Source organism: Spea bombifrons, chromosome 3 (genome assembly GCF_027358695.1).
Source record: "Spea bombifrons isolate aSpeBom1 chromosome 3, aSpeBom1.2.pri, whole genome shotgun sequence".
In the NCBI taxonomy this organism is placed as follows: Eukaryota; Metazoa; Chordata; class Amphibia; order Anura; family Pelobatidae; genus Spea; species Spea bombifrons.
In genome coordinates this window covers 114,297,745-114,315,564 of record NC_071089.1, presented here as the reverse complement: position 1 = coordinate 114,315,564, position 17,820 = coordinate 114,297,745, and the positions used below count along the sequence as shown (strand labels likewise).

Genomic DNA, 17,820 nt, shown 5'->3' with positions numbered 1-17,820 from the left:
AACTTCCCAGGGTAGATACTCGGAGCTCTCCCTCTCCTGAGGGGGCACGGTCACCCATCCAACGGGCGAGACTAGCCACGGATAAGGGCAGGCTAGCCCCCCATGACATTGAATTGTTTGGGAGTGAAATCGGGTGGGGGTTGGTCACGGCTAAAGAGACCAGAGTGACCCAGAAACTCGGGGAAGCAGTACCTCACCCCAGGAGACCCCGGTCAAACTCAGAGAGTTCCCAGGTGTGCGTGTGACCAGTTGTGACATCATGATGCACATGTCATGACATCACCAAACCTGCAAACTCTCAATTTCCCTTCCACTTTAACTTAAATGTGTCTCCGTTCCAATGGGGGGGGGACAAAAGTTCATCTTTTATTAGTCCTACAATATAGCGTTGATGCCATAGGGTCACTCCATCTCGGTGACCCAATTCCTTGAATGAAGGACAGCTCTCCAAGGTCTCCGTACGCATCTCATGTGCCGGTGCGAGGCGTTCATTTACACAACACACAAAGCAGGGGGCACACAACCCCCCGAGTGACAGCCGAGACCGAGGAGCGTCGATGCCACCTGCTACTCTCTTCATCAGAAAACGATTCCTGTGACTCTTTATTTTCTTTCCTGCACGAGATAAAAACTTAAAGAAGAGCCCAAGGAAAAACGGAAACAACAGCATTTCACTGCCATTTACTATCCTATGTAACAGGAAAATGCTGATTTTCTTTTATCGCATGATCTGCAATTTACTGATTCTAAAGGCAATAAATGACTTGGATTTTATTGCTTTATTGGGGTTTTGGAAAGTGAAAGCACGGCCTAGATGGGCTACTGGTTAGCGTGACAAAGTCCAACCCGAGCAAGGAAACGTGTGATTACTGTGCTCTAAATGAAGTGTCACATTCACTACTGTCACGTAGCCCGTAGCCCGGGGGCAAGTGTGTTACATGACCCTGCACTACGGCCTGTGTGCCTGCGTTTATGCTTAGGGGCCGCAGAGGGTCTTCATATGGCACTGGATGTCTTGGTGGGAAAATAGGCAATTTCTTTATAAAAGGAGAATTTTGCAGGCTTGGAGGGGGAGTTCAACTAACCCGTTCAACTATGCATTAAGAAGGGCCAACCCCAAAAATCTGGCCCTGTATGATGCATGGGCTAACCAGTAGCCCTTCTATGCATTTAGTGAATAATTGCCACAGACATCATATTAAAATAGTATATCACCGAGCTTGCAGACGGTGGAGCGTCGGCCTCCGCTGTGTATTTTTGAGAATTTTGCTTTATTATATCAGCTGAAAAGCTGAAGTTTGATCAGAGAATTTATCAGCGCAAAATGCGGTCCGGCTTATAAATACGCCGATTGTATATAAAAGATCAGACGTACAGCCGTTTAAATAAAACACATAATATTCAAACATGTCTATAAAGTCTATGCAAATGCCGGCGATGTCTTTTATTGCACCAATAAAAGCTCGTTAGCTTTCTGCCTCCAGCAATTTTTGGAATTCTCAATTATATTATGATTGGCTGGGGGGAGAAAAACCCCCCAGGGGCAATTAAACTATAGCTGCGATTGAAAATATAATTACAGATCTCATGGACCAAAAATAGGTGAATTTCAAAACTTTTTTTAAACGCATTTTCGGCAATTGTAATTTGGCAACTGAGAAAACCCCAACAGAGGGACAGCACGCAGGAGCCACTCAGCTAGACGTACTCGATCCCTAGGATCACACCAAGGAACTAGAGACGATGTGGAAATACAGCATAAAAAACAACATTTCAGGGTTCCAAATCGGATTTCACAGCTCCCTGGTTCAGTCATGAGAGGTTGAAGGATCTTCCAACTGGTCAATGATCCTGCTGCCCACAAACGCAGGACAGTTAGGGCGGCCAGCTGGGACGTCGAGACAGTTCCCGAAAATTGGGACTGTCAGGCGAAAACCAGGAGTGTTTTGGCAACTCCGATGACGACCTACTGGTCTTAGGCTCACCAAGCACTATGAGAGTCCAGTAATGTCCAGAACCTTCACCCCGATGTCTACCATCATCGACTATAATGCCCATGCAAAGATTTCTGTTTACAGCATGAAGACAGAAGGCGGTAACAAAATTAACGCCCAGGAATATATACGTAAAGAATATATAATGGGGGGGGGGCATTATTTTCTTTATATAAACATTGGTGAACATATTCATACCACCCAGCGAATGCCGCATGATTGCCCTAATGAATTATTGACATTATATACTCATCAAATAACAGAATTCCAATATAAAGGCCACGTTACGGAATCCGGACTTTTAGAACATCGCCAGAACATTTATCAGACAACAGTTTTTTGGTGTCTATCAGGCAGACCCCCCAAAAATACGACTAATCAATAAAGCATCCAAATGATCTCAACAGCATGTTACACACCGCTCACATTACGCACCTCTTATTCTTAGCACGGATTTTATCTCCTGAAAATGAAGCCGTTTCTTCAAGTTTCAGAGTTAAAAACGTTGGCGTCATTTACTGCCAATAACATCGCACCTGCTCTCCTCCTACCAAACGGCTCACTTTACATTTACCATGAACCACAGGGTATATCATTTCAGATTATTTTAAAGGCTTAACTCATTTTTTTTTCTTCTGTGAAATTTAAAAAAAAGCAAGCGACCCCCCCCCCACCAAAAATATGCAAAAAAATAAGTAAATAATTCCCTTTATTGGAATGCACCAACATTTTCTTTCTTTGTATTGCATGGAGTAACACATAACTTTGATTACAATGCATAAATCTGTGCATTTATTAACCCCTTCACGACAAAGCCACGTACATGTACGGGCTCACAATGCATTGTCATTAATGGGTGTAAGGAAAACCCGTCGTCCTTAAGGGGTTAATAGAAGCTTATGAATGATTTCAAAAATGCCATCATATTTGTTAATCAGTTTAAGTTCCTAATTTTAACCAAATTTCAAAATTCTCACCTACTTTCCACACTATTTAAAATCTATAACCCTGGAATTTGACTTTTTATATAACCTTTTGTGCTTAAATTCAGCAAAGTAAGTATTTTTTTATACTTCATTTAATGCATTTTTAAATGAAACTTGAGAATATCAGTGCTCGCTACAGAGTTAGATTTAGAGTTTAGAGCTGCGGAATCTGTAGGCACTTTATAAATAAAGTATAATAATAATAATAATAATAATAATAATGTAATTAGAAGTAGCTGATTATTTTTTAAACAGTGTAAAAAGTTATTAAAAGAAACTTTCCTAAACAATAAATATTCCCCCAAGGCTATCTTCCCGTTAAAATAACGCATGAAACGAGCCGGGCGCCCCTTAATATTATTCTATACAGAAGACTGCAGTCAGGAAACTGAATTATTTATCATTCGCATTTCCTACCTCCTCGCTCCTTAATATCTCCGGTTTTCCTCCTCTCATTCCTAAACTCCGGTGCTTTTTTCAGGGAGTTCTGATCATCTCTGAAAGATTTCAGCCAAATCTGCTTTGTGGATAACACCGGCTCCAAAGACCACACCTCCCCGGGAGAAAAACATTGTTCCCGAAACCCAGGGGAAAAGGAGGGTTTTTTCATACGCAAGAAACATAGAATTTTTTCTGCAGATAAGAGCCTAACGCTTCTTCTGACTATTTCTCCTGCCGTAAAGACTCAGACCTTAATCAGTCATTGGTCTCGTCTTAGATTCAGGAGCCGTATGCCTATCCCATGCCTGTTTAAATCCCCTCGCTGTATTACCCTCTACCACTTCTGCTGGGAGGCTGTTCCACTTATCCACCACCCTCTTAGTAAAGTAAAACTTCCTTACATTACATCGCCGCCTCTAACCCTCTAGTTTTAGATTATGACCTCTTGTTCTAACGTTTCCCCTTCTTTATAAATAAAACAGAATAGAACCACAAACCGAGATGTATGAAATCAGGTAATAGTTTTTTCATTCTATGGCTTCCCTTTTTCTAATATTATCTAAAACACCTAAAAGTCACAATAAAAATAATTTACATTGCGCCATTTAGGGGACGAGCATTTACCGAATAGGTGGGCCCCCGCTGCCCCCGGCACAATGCCCGTCTCTGATCATCAATGTTTTGTCTCTTCTCTGCCCCGCTCCATTTCTCTCCTGCCTCTTTCATCCTTTACTCTGTCTTCTCCATCTAGCTTTTCTCCCGCACCCCTCATCAGGCTTATCTCATTCCCTCCATCTAGCCTTTTTCACCCCTCTTTCCAACACTAATATAGACGTGCGCAGGTATTTTGTTACCCCAGGAGAGGGAGATTAATAGGGCGGCTTTATTGTCCCCGGCGCCTTATGAAAGAAGAATGAAAATGAAAGTTCTTTAGGAGTTAACCAGAAAAAATAAGCACTCGCCTTTCAGTAGAAGCTGCAGCTCCAGCGCCTTATCTGTGATCTGGTGACTGGCGGCACTGGTTGGGAAAGGGGATCGCTTTCCGTGCGTCGGAGGAAAGGTGTCACATGAGACCCCCACTGAGATGTTTGCCAGCATCGCAAATAGCTAGGGGCAAATGTGCATGGGGGGGGATTCTGCAAAGTCCCCCCCACGCATTCACAAGGGGGGGCACCATGGACATTTTAAGGGGACTTCTCAGCTATCATACGCATTATAGTGGAGTCTCGCTTTAAGATAATCAGACTAGGCAGATCGATAATGTTTTCTGTATTACACCAAAGAATGAATTAACAGCAGCGTTCCAAATGAGATGTTTTTATATAAATACTTGATTGTCTTCCTTTAATGAACTTCTTCGAAAATCTTTTTTTTTTTCTAGGAATCATTCAGCCTAATTTATGGTCTGCTGTTCCAAATCATTTTCCCCAAAAGAGTTTGTCTGGGAATGCAACCATGATCCCAGGGACACATCGCTCCAATTACTCTAATGTTCTTCAATGAACATGCAGAACGGCCCCAGAATTCGGCACTTACGGAGCGGTCATTAAATATAACTTTCCAAGTAGTCTTTAATAAAATTCTCAGTGCACATAGGGATAGACGGAGTGTCGGGCTGTTGGTAGGGGGTCTGGGCTGCCCCCCACTGTATGGTAACGGATTTCCAGGTACATTTAATGCCCCGGGGTAGTTTTGCTAGTTGAGGAGGTAGGTTTCTAAGGAGATAGAATTACCAGGTCAGCTTGAGTGACAGCGTCTTAGGTTCTGGATAGGAATGCTAGATAACAACCCATGGTTCAGCATAACAAATGAAAGGGCTACCTCGGCTATCATTAACATACATAGGGCCCAGGGTTCAGGTCTGCATGGTTTGGGGCAGGAGACTTTAGTGATGTAAGGAAAGGGGAGGCTGTTCATGGAAGGGCTTTGCTGCACTGAGACCTATTTGGAGGAATCTGCCCCAAGTGTTTGTTTTCATTCCTCCATTTTTCTTTGTTCCAGATAAAGATGATTAAATGGGGGTCCCTGAGGTCGGAATGTAGCTGTCTGGTTAATTTCGGTGAGTGGCAAGCAGTGTCTCCACAATGCAGGCGATGTTACGTTGGTGCTACGCCAATGCCTTTGTCTGTGACTTTATTTTAAGATATTTTAATGACCGTTTGATGTTACAAATGTCATGACCGATCCCACGTCATGTGATAATAGTTACTTATAAAAGGCGATCGCTGTAAATATGGAAATATCACATAGCACTGCTGTCGCTTAGGAAAGCTTAAGCATTGCTAATAAATGAAACCGATTATGGATTATCTGGAAGGTGTTAAAATAGGTGCTAACACGAGAGTGAATAGGATTTTTAGCAGGAACATTCCATTGATTAAACTCCTTTCTCTCCTCTGTCTCACTTTTCTTTCCCTTTTTTCCATCCTTTGTATCCTTCCTCTCCTTTCTCTATCTTCTTATATCTCCCTCCCCTTTATTTCCTGTCCTTTCTCTTTTGTCTCTCTATTCTCTCTCCTCTCCTTTCTCTCTTTTCACCGTTCATCTCTCTTCCCTCTCTCATCTGTATCTTTTCTTCCATCTCTTTATTCTCATGTAGAGACAGAGACATTAGATACATTCTCTCATCTCACCTGTCTTTTTCTCCCCTCTTTTTTCTTTTCTCTCCTCCCCTTCTCTATTTTTTCCTCCTATCCTTTCTCTTTGCTTAACCAAATATTTTAGCTGTCCCTAGTAAACTCATGTACATAATCTCACCCCTGATCACTCCCCAGATGCAATCTCTCCCAAAAAGTCTTCGGTGTCCTCCAAGACCCCAGAGTATCATATGTGGTGTCCTTAGAGAGAACTAGAGAGTTCATAATAAGAACGGGTTTAAGAAGGTGACCTGTAGACCACCAGTGTGTAATCTTCATGGTGCTTTCTGAGGTCATTCAGTGTAGATTTAATAGTCTGAGGGATTAAACGTGGAACAAGAAAACAAGCAATGATGGCTTTCTCAATTTTATTTTTAATACATAGGACATTAAAAGCTTTTTTCCTTTGTTTACGCTGAAGACCACAAATATGTTTTTAGGTGGCCTTTGGGGACCAACATCCACAGACCTACTATAAAATGTTTGGGAACCAATGCTGGATTAAGGCCGCTAAAATAATAGTTTCTTCTGAAATCATACATCTGCCAGTTCTGTGGTCGTTCTGGGGAATTTTTCCAATAAATGGATGGGACCAGAGGATATTATAAACAATGCTCTTTGAGACATGCGCTTTGTATTGGTTGGCCAATTTTGCAGCTGGATTACAGATATGTAACTATATGGTAGAATATATTACTAAAATAATGCTGTTATGGACTGTGCCGTGTAATGGATATAATAGTATTCATATACCTAGGAACGATTTAGGTTTGCCCCATTAACTGTGGCGGTAGGGGTCCCAGTCTGGTTCTGCCCAATCCCTGCCCACTTGCTGGTGTAATATGGGTTGGAACCCTGTAAAAAGCCAGGTCTATCCCAATCATCCATCTGCCCCCCCCCCCCGGCTCCCATATGGAGATGAGACAACAGGAGACATTCCCAATTGTGAATACCGATAATTTTAGGTGGTACTGGGAATTTTCCAAACTTATGTATATTTTATTGCTACAGGCCAGCATATTGATTACAATATAAGTATGCGTTGGAAGCCCACCTTACTTGTGTAGGCATCTGTCACAGGTTTTCACTGTTATTCCTTCCCGTTAAATTGCTGCTCCCATTGTAGCCATGTTTAAGTCAAACTTGGCTCCACTAGGGTGATCTTGGCCGTCTTAGCTTTTTCCCATCACCATCCTTTTTTATGATTTTTTCCCCCTTTTGTTTTGTCTCTTATCTCAAGGAATCTAATGCTTGTCTTACTAAAAATATAAACTATTTCTGTACAATTCATCAGCCAGCTCTGTAGCCCAATGACGCATCGTAGCAACCACAACTTAAGTTGGATGTTGTTGTGTACTCGGTGTCAGAAATAAACTTAATTCACACAAATAAAAGGGATTTGCTAACTGAAAAGGTACAAAACACAAAAGCATTTTCCATGATAGCTTTCCTCGTGCAGTAGTTCCAATAACCGCCCAAAGAAAACGTATCCTGTAGCTGAGAAACGGTAACGTCTATCATGGGAACATCTCCAGTGTCCTTTACCGGATATATCGTTGTGTTTTGGGTAAAAACAAGGAATCAAAGTTCTAAGGAATTATCAGAAAGCCACCGAATCGAAGCTAAAAAATGAGGGATCTCGATATTTACCAAGGAGGTTCCATGGATGGTAGGGAAAAGCTTGATGTCCTTACACATCTTTCTCTGAGCATTGAGCAGGAACGCCTGCCACGTCAGTGAGAGTTCCTGCCCGCATCCCACAAGGGAGAGCTCAGAGCAGCCGGAGCCATAAAGTTCCCAGGTAGGTGTATTATTAGCCTTTACCACTTTTGTAGGGAGGCTTTTCCAATTATGTACCTCTCAGTAAATTAAAACTTGCTTATATTATATCTCCCTCTGGTCTGGCTCATCAACATACCTGGGAACTTCTGGGCTCCGGCTACCCGGAGCTTTCCCTTGCGGGAAGCGACCAGGACTGCACACTGACGTCAGCGAGAGGTCCCGGTGACGTTGGGGGCGTTCCTGCTGATGTCGGGGGCGGTCCCGCTGATGTCGGTGGGAGGTCCTGCTGTCGTCGGTGGGAGGTCCCGCTGACGTTGAGTGAGTTCCCGCTGATGGCAGCGGAAAACACCCCCATTTGCAGGAAAAATGGGCGGGGAGCAGGGCATGGCAAGACCCCGCGACCCGGAGGATTCGGGTCTTGACCCGGAGAACCAGAGAAGCAGAGTTCCCAGGTATGCTCATCAACGTCCTGGCTAAAGAACAGGGAGGGAGAGAGACCATCACACCAGTGTACCTCTAGAGTTCATAGGTATGTCAATATAAGCCCACAAAAACAGCAACAGAAGTCTCATCACGGTTATATTTTATCCCCATGGCACAATGCTTCCGTGCTTTGCTCTAATTATCGGGCGCAATGTTTAGAATGCGCTAAATAAATGAACATGTTCACAATTATACTTTGTCAATATTTGCTCCAATAAACTTCTTCAATCTGCGCATGTGGAGGCTGCCTGTAGCAGTAGGAGAGAATCCATGAGTAGGCCAGGTAGCTGGAGCCAAATAACCAAAATGGGCTGAAGTCAAGGACCAAAGTCCTCGAATGCGGAATCGTAGTCAAGCCATCCAGCTGGGAACCAGAAGAACACTGAAATCAGCTAAATCAGGAGTCCCTCAGCTAGGTCAGAACAAGGATGGGTCACAACGGGTTAAATCAATCCAAGGTATAGCAGGAGCAACACCACAGTCTTACTAAAACCAAGGGTACTTGAATAACGAAGATCTTGTGTTAATGTAGGCTGTAGGCACCAAAAATGAGGAACTAGCGGTCAGAAGGGGCGACCCAAGGTCATACATGTGCTTCACTTGTGCGCGGGTAGGCACGGAGTCAAGTGATATATAGAGCCGGTCGGTCGAGAAGACTGCAGGGTAGCGGGTCCGCAGGGGGTGCTGCTACCTCAGAAGAGTCACTGCCGGTGGGTGAAGCATCGAGTGGGTGCCATCGCAGTAGCAGGAGCCGTGCGAGACGCAGAGGTGGGTAAGTCTGCGTTGCGTAAATGGTTGGCACTACATAAATAAAAGGTAATAATAATAATAATAAGTCTTTAGACTTAGACCTCCGAGGGGCTTGAAATCCTATCGGATCTTTTTTGGTCCTTTGCTGGTCCAACCTTCCACTACAGACTCCTTCCGATCGTAAATCTGTGGGAAAATAATGAATACTTCTCAAGATGGGACCGCAGGATCTCAATCATTTGCTGCATACTGGTTTTAAATGCGTCTTTTTCTCCATGGACCGGGAGGATTGTGTTCTGGTCGGGTTAGGCTTGTTCCTGAAGGAAGTGCAGGTCGGTGACACTGGGGGATTTTCAATGGTTCTCCTTTGGCTTTTGCAAAGTTTATTTTATTGGCAGGGAACCATCTTCCTGTGGTTCGCTAATAACACGTCATACCGTATTGTCTAACCTGCAAGGTTTCACATAAATCTCACCATTAGCAAGTAAGCTGAAATTAATTAAAATAAACAAATCTGTATTTTTTTTTTATACACAGTGATGGGTCCGGCTCCGGTTCTGATAACTCTCTGTGTTTCAGAGAAACAAGTGACTTATAGTAGACCTGTCACTCCCAGGCCCTGTTACAGTTCAGTAAATTAAGTTGTTTAAAGGTGTTTACTGATAAAAATAAAATAGATTTATTTTTTAGCAGATTTTGCCCGTTTCATGCGTTCGTGTGAATCTCCAATGACAAGGGGGCCCCCAACGAAACAAAGATTATGAATGGCAAAACCTCTGAAATTTCTCGTGCGTTTTCTGGGAGGGTTGCCAGTTCATTAAAAGATGTTACTTTTGTTTGGGTCAGACATGTATAAACAAGCTGTGAAGCTGTGATTAGCATTTTGGCAATGTTCCCAGAAAATGTGGTTAAGGTTCAAAGTGAGTACCTGTGTTAAGCATTCAGAGTCCAATAAATCTAACAGGTGCTGCTTATTAAGCATTAGCAAATCTAAACTCCACAGGAAATAATCAAGGACAAAAAGTTAAATACAGCAAAAGAAAAAAAAAACTAAAGTTAACTATTGCAATGCCAAATATATCTCTTTCATGTTTTTTGAATGGTCAAAATTTGCTTTTCTTTTTAAAACAAGGAAATTACTGGGTGACCCCAAACTTTTGGAGGACAGCGTTGTGTGTATATATAAATACATATTATTGTGTCCTCCATAAAGTCATTTATTTCTCATTTTTATACATTTGAACAATATTATCCCTGAAATATCCTTCCCACACTCACAAAAATGGCCATTGTTTGAATAAACAAAAGTGTCTATTTATAAAAAAAATATTTATCTTTTAGAGTCTAGTCCACTACGCACAGCTGCTGTGATGTTCCCAAAGTTGTGAATGTTTGTGAATGTTATTCCCGAAAGGCACATTAAATAGTTTTTATGTGCTTGCTTATCAGCAAAATGCAGAGTAATTAATATGCCAGAAAATGGCACTTACAGAACTTAACTGCTTTTACGTCCATCGGAATGTTCTGCAGGGAGATAAGGAAAAGAGGGGAGTATTGGGTTGGGGTCTCCTTAAAAGGGTCACGTGGGTCAGTGAGAGGCAGTCTGTGTATCAGTCATTCATAATCCACTCTGATTTAATCATATCCGAGACTCCTGATTGGTGCTTTTCTCCGTGCTACATCACAGCTGAAATTCCTGCTTGAATACAGGTGACTTCATTAAAAATATATTTTTCTCTGGACAATTCATGGTTTCTTTATACATACCGTTCATTCATTCATAATCCACTCTGATTTAATTATATCTGAGACTCCTGATTGGTGCTTTTCTCGGTGCTACATCACAGCTAAAATTCCTGCTTGAATACAGGTGACTTCATTAAAAATATATTTTTCTCTGGACAATTCATGTTTGTTTTTTTTATATACCGTTCTTAGCAGGGGCGTACCTAGAGTATTTGGCACCTGGGGCGGATCCTGTATGTGGCACCCCCCCACACACACACTTTAAAACTGCATAGCTTCTACTGTTATATACCGGCGCAGACACTGAAGGTGGTACAGCATTACTGTTATCATTATATACTGAGGCAGACATTGATGGTGGTACAGCATAACACGTATCACTATATATATATATATATATATATATATATATATATATATATATATGATTGTTAACAGCAATCACATTCCTATCATGCCCAGGCATACCCAGATTCCAGGATGTACTTGCAGACTTGGCATGATAGGAGTATGATTGCCCTATCTACCCCGTCTCACTCCCTTCTCCCTATCTACCCTCTATCCCCCGTCTCACTCCCTTCTCCCTATCTACCCCTCCTAACTATCTACCCTCTCCCTCTTTGAAGTTCACTTACCTTTCAAGAGTCCTGCGGTGGGGGTGCAAGGCCTCTGCCTCCCAGCTCTCCCACTGTATGGAACAGTATAGAGTGATGGGAGTTATGATGTACTTTAGAGCATAATTATATAATGAAAAATACATTGGAAATGGTACAGCATAACACCCATCACTCTCACACACTTACCAATCCACACGCATACCAATCCACACACATACCAATCCACACACATATACTAATCCACACATATACCAATCCACACGTATACCAATCCACACGTATACCAATCCACACACATACCAATCCACACATACTAATCCACACATATACCAATCCACACATACTAATCCACACATATACCAATCCACACATATACCAATCCACACACATACCAATCCACACACATACCAATCCACACATATACCCATCCACACACATACCAATCCACACATATACCAATCCACACATATATACTAATCCACACATATACACTAATCCACACATTCAGCAATCCACATATATACTAATCCACACATATACCAATCCACTCACACTGTCACTCTCACTCTATGCTTTCCTACCTTTCCTCTTTTCTTCTTTCAGCTTCTTTGCCTCCTCTCCGCTCCTCTTCTTCAGTTCTTCTGTCTTCTCTGTCTTCTTCCGGGTCAGAGGGCACGGACAGCGGTGGGCGCGGCTTCAGTGCTGTGCGCCGGGATCTGACAACAAACCTCGGCGCACAGCAGCTGTTGCTGCGCGGATCACAAGGGGGCGGTATCGGAGGTCTTTAACAGACCTCCGTCTCCCTTGAGTGATTTTAAGCCGGGTTCAAGGGAGAAAATCACTCAAGGGAGCCGGAGGTCTGTTAAAGACCTCCGATACCGCTCCCTTGCGAGACTGCTCCTCCAGCGGCGGACATTACTGTCCGTCTCTGGAGGGGTGCCGGGTGCCGGCAAGTTGGCACCCCCCTGATGAGTGGCACCCGGTGCGGACCGCCCCCCCCGCCCCCCGCTAGGTACGCTACTGGTTCTTAGAACTTCTTGGTTGGCACCATGATGTGCAATTGCATCATGAGTGGCGCTAATAGGCTTGTGCAAACAAGTTCATACAAATTAAAATTGTAATGAAATTTACCAATTTTATTTATTCGTAGAAATGTCCGACAACGAGAAGGGGGCCCCAACAAAATAAACGAAAGTGAAGCTGAAAGCCCCAAATTGTCTTTTGAATTTAGTTTTCCGCACTCATTGTCACCCTCGATCATGCTCTCACACTCTCTCTCATTGTTCGCATTTTGTTGTCCCTTCTCCTCCTTCCTGTTCTCTGCGCCTTCATTCTTTCTTCTTTGGTGATCCGCTTCTTCTGGTGATCCACTGCGTAACTCTGGCTTACTGGAGCACTTCCGCATCAGGGGGCGGATCCTCAGCATGCACCGTGGGGACAACCTCCAATCAGGGGACAGGTTGTCCTCGTGATGTGCGCAGAGGCTCCGCCGTGATGCGGAAGTGCTCCAGAAGCCCAGTGCAACGCAGTGGATCACTTGGAGAAGAAGATCACCAAAGAAGAAAGAAGACGCGGAGAACATGAAGTAGGAGTAGAAGGCCGAGAAGAATCAGAGCCAACTCGGCTAATGGGCCAGTTATCTCCCTTTTAACTGGCCAATTGACACGAAGCTTGATCGCCTGATAGACTCCCTATTATGGAGGTGAGGACCAACCCCGGACCTGCCACCCTAGGCCAGAGCCGGAATATGCGACTGTATTCACTTCTTTTATAGTTAATGTCCCTGGGAACTCAAACACTGATATCCCTTCAAATACACTTGAATTCATCTAATAGGATAAGTATTCAGCTTTTCCAAGCACGTTATGAATATATAAACGAGCAATGTGCTATCAATTTAAATTATTACGGCGACCAGAAATAACAACATTTGTGACAGTGGAACAAAAAAGACGTTCTGAGCAGAAAATAGAAAGTATATAAATAAACATTAAGAATTCATTAAAATATATGAAACAAATACCTTCAGGACATGATCCGTGTTTGATCCAAATAATTTAATAAAATCTGGAAAAGGTGCATTAAGGACGATTCCAATGCGATGGCAGATAATTAGCATACATGGCTAATATATGCAAGTATATATCGTCACTGTTTTCCTCCCAATGGGGCACCAATTAAATAGATTTATTAAAATTGTCTCTAGCGCTATTTGGTTTTCAGAACTTTAAGCTTTTGCCCGACGAAAGCTGAGATCAGTAGCAGCCTGTGGCAGAGCCAGCATCATCTAATCAAGTTCACTTCCCCCATCCAATCAGCAACAGTCAGCAACTTCACAATAAGGGGAGAAACAAATGAGTGGGGAAGAATAATCACGTGGCACAGGTCGGTAAAGTTTAGGATTGGTGCAAAGTGTCACTTTAGAACCTTCATGCTTTCTTTCTCTACCTATAATCCCATGAGATGTATGAAAATCTCAGCAGGTCTGACACCTCTGACCTAAAAGGTTCAAATGCCCTGCTTAGCTTCAGGGCTTGCTTGCTAATCTGATTATTACCGGTCATTTCAAGTCTCCCTACAGCCTTCGTCACAGGTTGCGTCAGGAGGCGTCTGGAAAACGCAGGCTAACGTGGAATGCTCTGATCTGTTTATTGTTCTTTAACCGAGTTTTGTTCACTCTTGAACATGACTTTAATTGATTACCAAAGGAAGGAATTTAACCTTTGACATCCCGTAGACCTGCAAAGTGTCCGGCCGTGTAAGCAGCACTCCAACTGGCACCAGGGCAAGGATTTGGGGTAGTAAAGAGATGAACGTATCCTTTGGCTTCATCTCCCAAGTTTTATTTATTGATAAGAAGAATGGATTTGGCCTTATAAGCCCAAGAGAAAAACACCTCTTTAGTTGGGGTTCATTCTCTTTATTGGGCAAATAAAACACAATCTTCCATATTTGTCTTCTTTAAAATGACATTAAGGAACTTGGAAAAGTGCAGAGACTGGCCACAAAATTAATAAGGCCTATGGGACACCTTAGAGAGCTTAGAGAATTTACATTATTTTTAAAGTAGGAAGACGGCATCTTAGAGGACATATGATGAATACATACGGGGGGGGGGGATAAAAACTGTTGCCTCATTACCGGTTCGTTACGAGGACTGTACAAACAACAAGACGTCATCTATTCAGACTTAAGGAAACTATTCTTTGCCTAAAAAGAACAGAAACGGCTCTTTACAGTAAGAACAATAAAGATGTGGAATCCACTACCTATAGACAGATTCCCTGGATGCCTTCAAATATGGGCTGGGTGATTTTTTTAGTAAAGAAGAATATATATATAATATGTAGACTTTGGCATTCGGATTCATATGAACTCTAATTAAATTCGCCAATTCCGTTAATTTGTAAGAATCTCCAACACCGAGCAGAGGCCCCAATAAAACAAACGACAATGAAGCAGAAAGCTCTGTATATTTATTTGCTTTTCGTTGTTTTTTTTTTTTCACTCTCTCACTCGCACTCAACGTCTCCCAACCTTCTTCTCCAACCGCTTCCATGTCCCCGTCTCCTTCCCCGCAGCTCAGCTTCTTTCCTTTCCTCTTCTGTTTTCTGTATTCGTTGTTCCGTCTTCTTTCTTGATCTTTTTTCTCCCCGTTATCCGCTCCGTTAAGCTGCCCCCCCCCCGGATCGCTTCACCAAAAGCCCTTTTTTGCGGAGGTACTCCAAGAAGCCAAAATAATGCAGATAATAATGAGATACAGGATAGTGAAAAGTTTCAGGACTCAATGTTTTTTTTTCACCTAAATTACTATTTTTCCCTATGTTGGGGAAGATGGGAGGAATCAAAATCTAAAATCTAAATAATTAACACATTGACGTGCTTAATTCCCCTAATCGTTGAGACGTCTGATCATTTTCATCAGTGGGTCGACGGCCTATCAATCTTTTATAAAAAGGTTAATGTTTATTCTTTAATCGCGCTCTCTCGCATTCCACCGAAAAATATTCAGCTATCTTAAATAAACACGCTGAAAATGTCTGAATTTCTTTATCCTTTAATGTGTATTTTTCACACATTTTTCTCTCTCTGAAGTGCATTGCTCACTTTATTTATTGGCTTGGGCCTGGACTTAGTCAGATCTTTTTTCTTTATCTAGAACGGTATTTACTTTTTTCAAAGTGTAGAAATCTGGATCCATTAAGCTCGTAATCTCATTCCCGGACTATTTTATATATTAAACCCTTTAGATGCCATTGGGATGAGCAGAACAATGTTTTGCTGTCATGGAAATAATTGAAGTGTTTTGGGTAGAAGGTTTAATGTATCCTGGTTTATTTTGGTTATACAAAAACAAAAACTGTCTGCGCTTCTCACCCTAATAAAGTTGGCAACAAATATATAAACATAATATAAATGAGAGGTTTTGGTTATATGAATTGGCCAAAGCATAATTAAGCTCCCCCGCCACGTCAAGGCACACTCTCAATAGGGCGAGAATATATATATTTGGTTATATGCAGTTTTTATAATACATACGACATATTGGTAGTCCAAAGATATAATAATTAGCACTTGGAATGACAGAATATGGAGGGTTGTTTTTAAGAGGCCTGCAGTGGTAGGAAATACATATTTTTGTAATTGTATATTTTCGACATAGATTTTACTAATTCAGGGTTTTAGGGTCAGTTTCCCTCACCCCATCACCTTCACAGTATGGGATGTGGATTTTAAATTAATGTTAAAGCATCCCTACCCCTCCCTGCCCCGGGTAGATGCCCCATTGCCCCGCTTTGACGGAGAGTTGGGACCTTGGGCTGGTTGGGGAGATCCAAGGATCCATACCTTCTGCCCACTTACAGGGCCAGCCCTGCCCCTCACCTTATACTTACATAACACAGCCCAACTCAAAATCTTGTGGGCTCTATAACCCAGTGCTGTTAATATTATTACTTTATAGGTTTTGTATGGACATTTGTAGAACATTTATCCTCTTTTTTAGACTTCAGGAGTAATACGTTGCTTTGCGGTACGTTACCCATGGATCTGGCACTGAAAAGTTTGGAGGTTTAAATGGCTGTTTGATCCTTAACAGTGCTGTGCAAGCCACAACTGCGCTGGAAACAATGTTACGCTCGTAATACCAGACATTTACCAAGAACAAAGGGCAGTATTGGGTGTGGAGGTAGTGTGCTGGGGCAAGATAAAAAGGGAACAATTATCTCAAAAGTCTAGCAGGTTTGCAGACAAAAATATAAATATTCGCTCCGTAGAACAATGAATTCTGGGAAATGCTAGGCAGGGTTAACTGGGGAATACCCGACCAAGGAAAACAACATATCTGCTCTTTCTAACACTAATGGGTTTCTGTGCAGTCGTAGTGACATGCAAAAATGTAATTCACTAACTCCAGCATCCATTATGGAGGGCCAAACCCAGCTAATATTCACTAAAATGCGAGTTGTTTGCGAGAGCATGTGATGCTAAATGTTGCTAATTTTGTGAATTCAGTAGAGTGTGTTACTGGGTGTGTTAGTGTGTTACAGTGTGTGTGTATGTTACTGTGTGTATCTGTATGTAAGTATCTAGCTTTGACTGTGTTGTGTGTGTCTGTGTGTGTGTTACTGTGTGTAAGTATGTGTTACGGTGTGTGTATGGGTATGTGTGTGTAAGTAAGGTATTGTGTGCTGAAGGAGACATACCAAGACACCTACTTAACATTCACTTACATGACACTTACAGGGAAAGAAGCTGTTGCCGTTCCCCTTGTTTCCTAAAAACCCTAACAGGAAGCAAAACTAATAAAAAAACCATATGACGGCTCTTAAAATCCTAGAAAAGCTTTGCAGATTATTGCGAAGTTCTTGTTAAGATGATATCGTTGGGTTAAAATGTCAAAAACTGTTTTGCGTTCAATCGTCAAAAATGATTGACAAAATATTGCATTCGAATGGCTAAACTGGTTTGGTTTGCAAGTCTTACCTTTCCTGCTTTCTGCCAGGAAAATGATGATTAAATAACCTCAGCCTTCGCAAACAGGTATATCCGTCACATCACGTTACATTCTTCACTGGTTATATTCCTTTCCTGCTAACTTCACAACGAGACTTAACAACACACCATGCGATGAGTCCGACAGACCCGAAGACCAAGATCAAGGTTACATGTTCCTCCCGCTAGCACCCGACCCAGACAGTTTATCTCTGTACTGTGGGGCAATAGTTTTAATATAAAATATTCATTATTCGAATCATTACATCTTCATTAATGCTGGAAAGGCAATGGATCGAGTCCCATCAGCCCAAGAAAAAGATTTAAAGTTACTTTTCAGACCTCACAGGTACCAACGTTAATGGTGAGGGTTAAGCAAACATACCCACAC

General features: G+C 42.2%; 1 protein-coding gene across 1 annotated transcript in view; it reads right to left on the bottom strand.

Annotated features, from left to right (window-relative positions):
- LOC128484756 (adhesion G protein-coupled receptor F5-like) overlaps window positions 1-3,453 on the bottom strand; it is a 60,903-nt gene extending 57,450 nt beyond the window's left edge. The window contains exon 1 of the mRNA XM_053461288.1: window positions 3,398-3,453. Within this exon, the coding sequence (XP_053317263.1) occupies window positions 3,398-3,436 (39 nt within the window). The 5' untranslated portion in view covers window positions 3,437-3,453. The remainder of the gene's footprint in view (window positions 1-3,397) is intronic.
- Window positions 3,454-17,820: the final 14,367 nt, after the last annotated feature.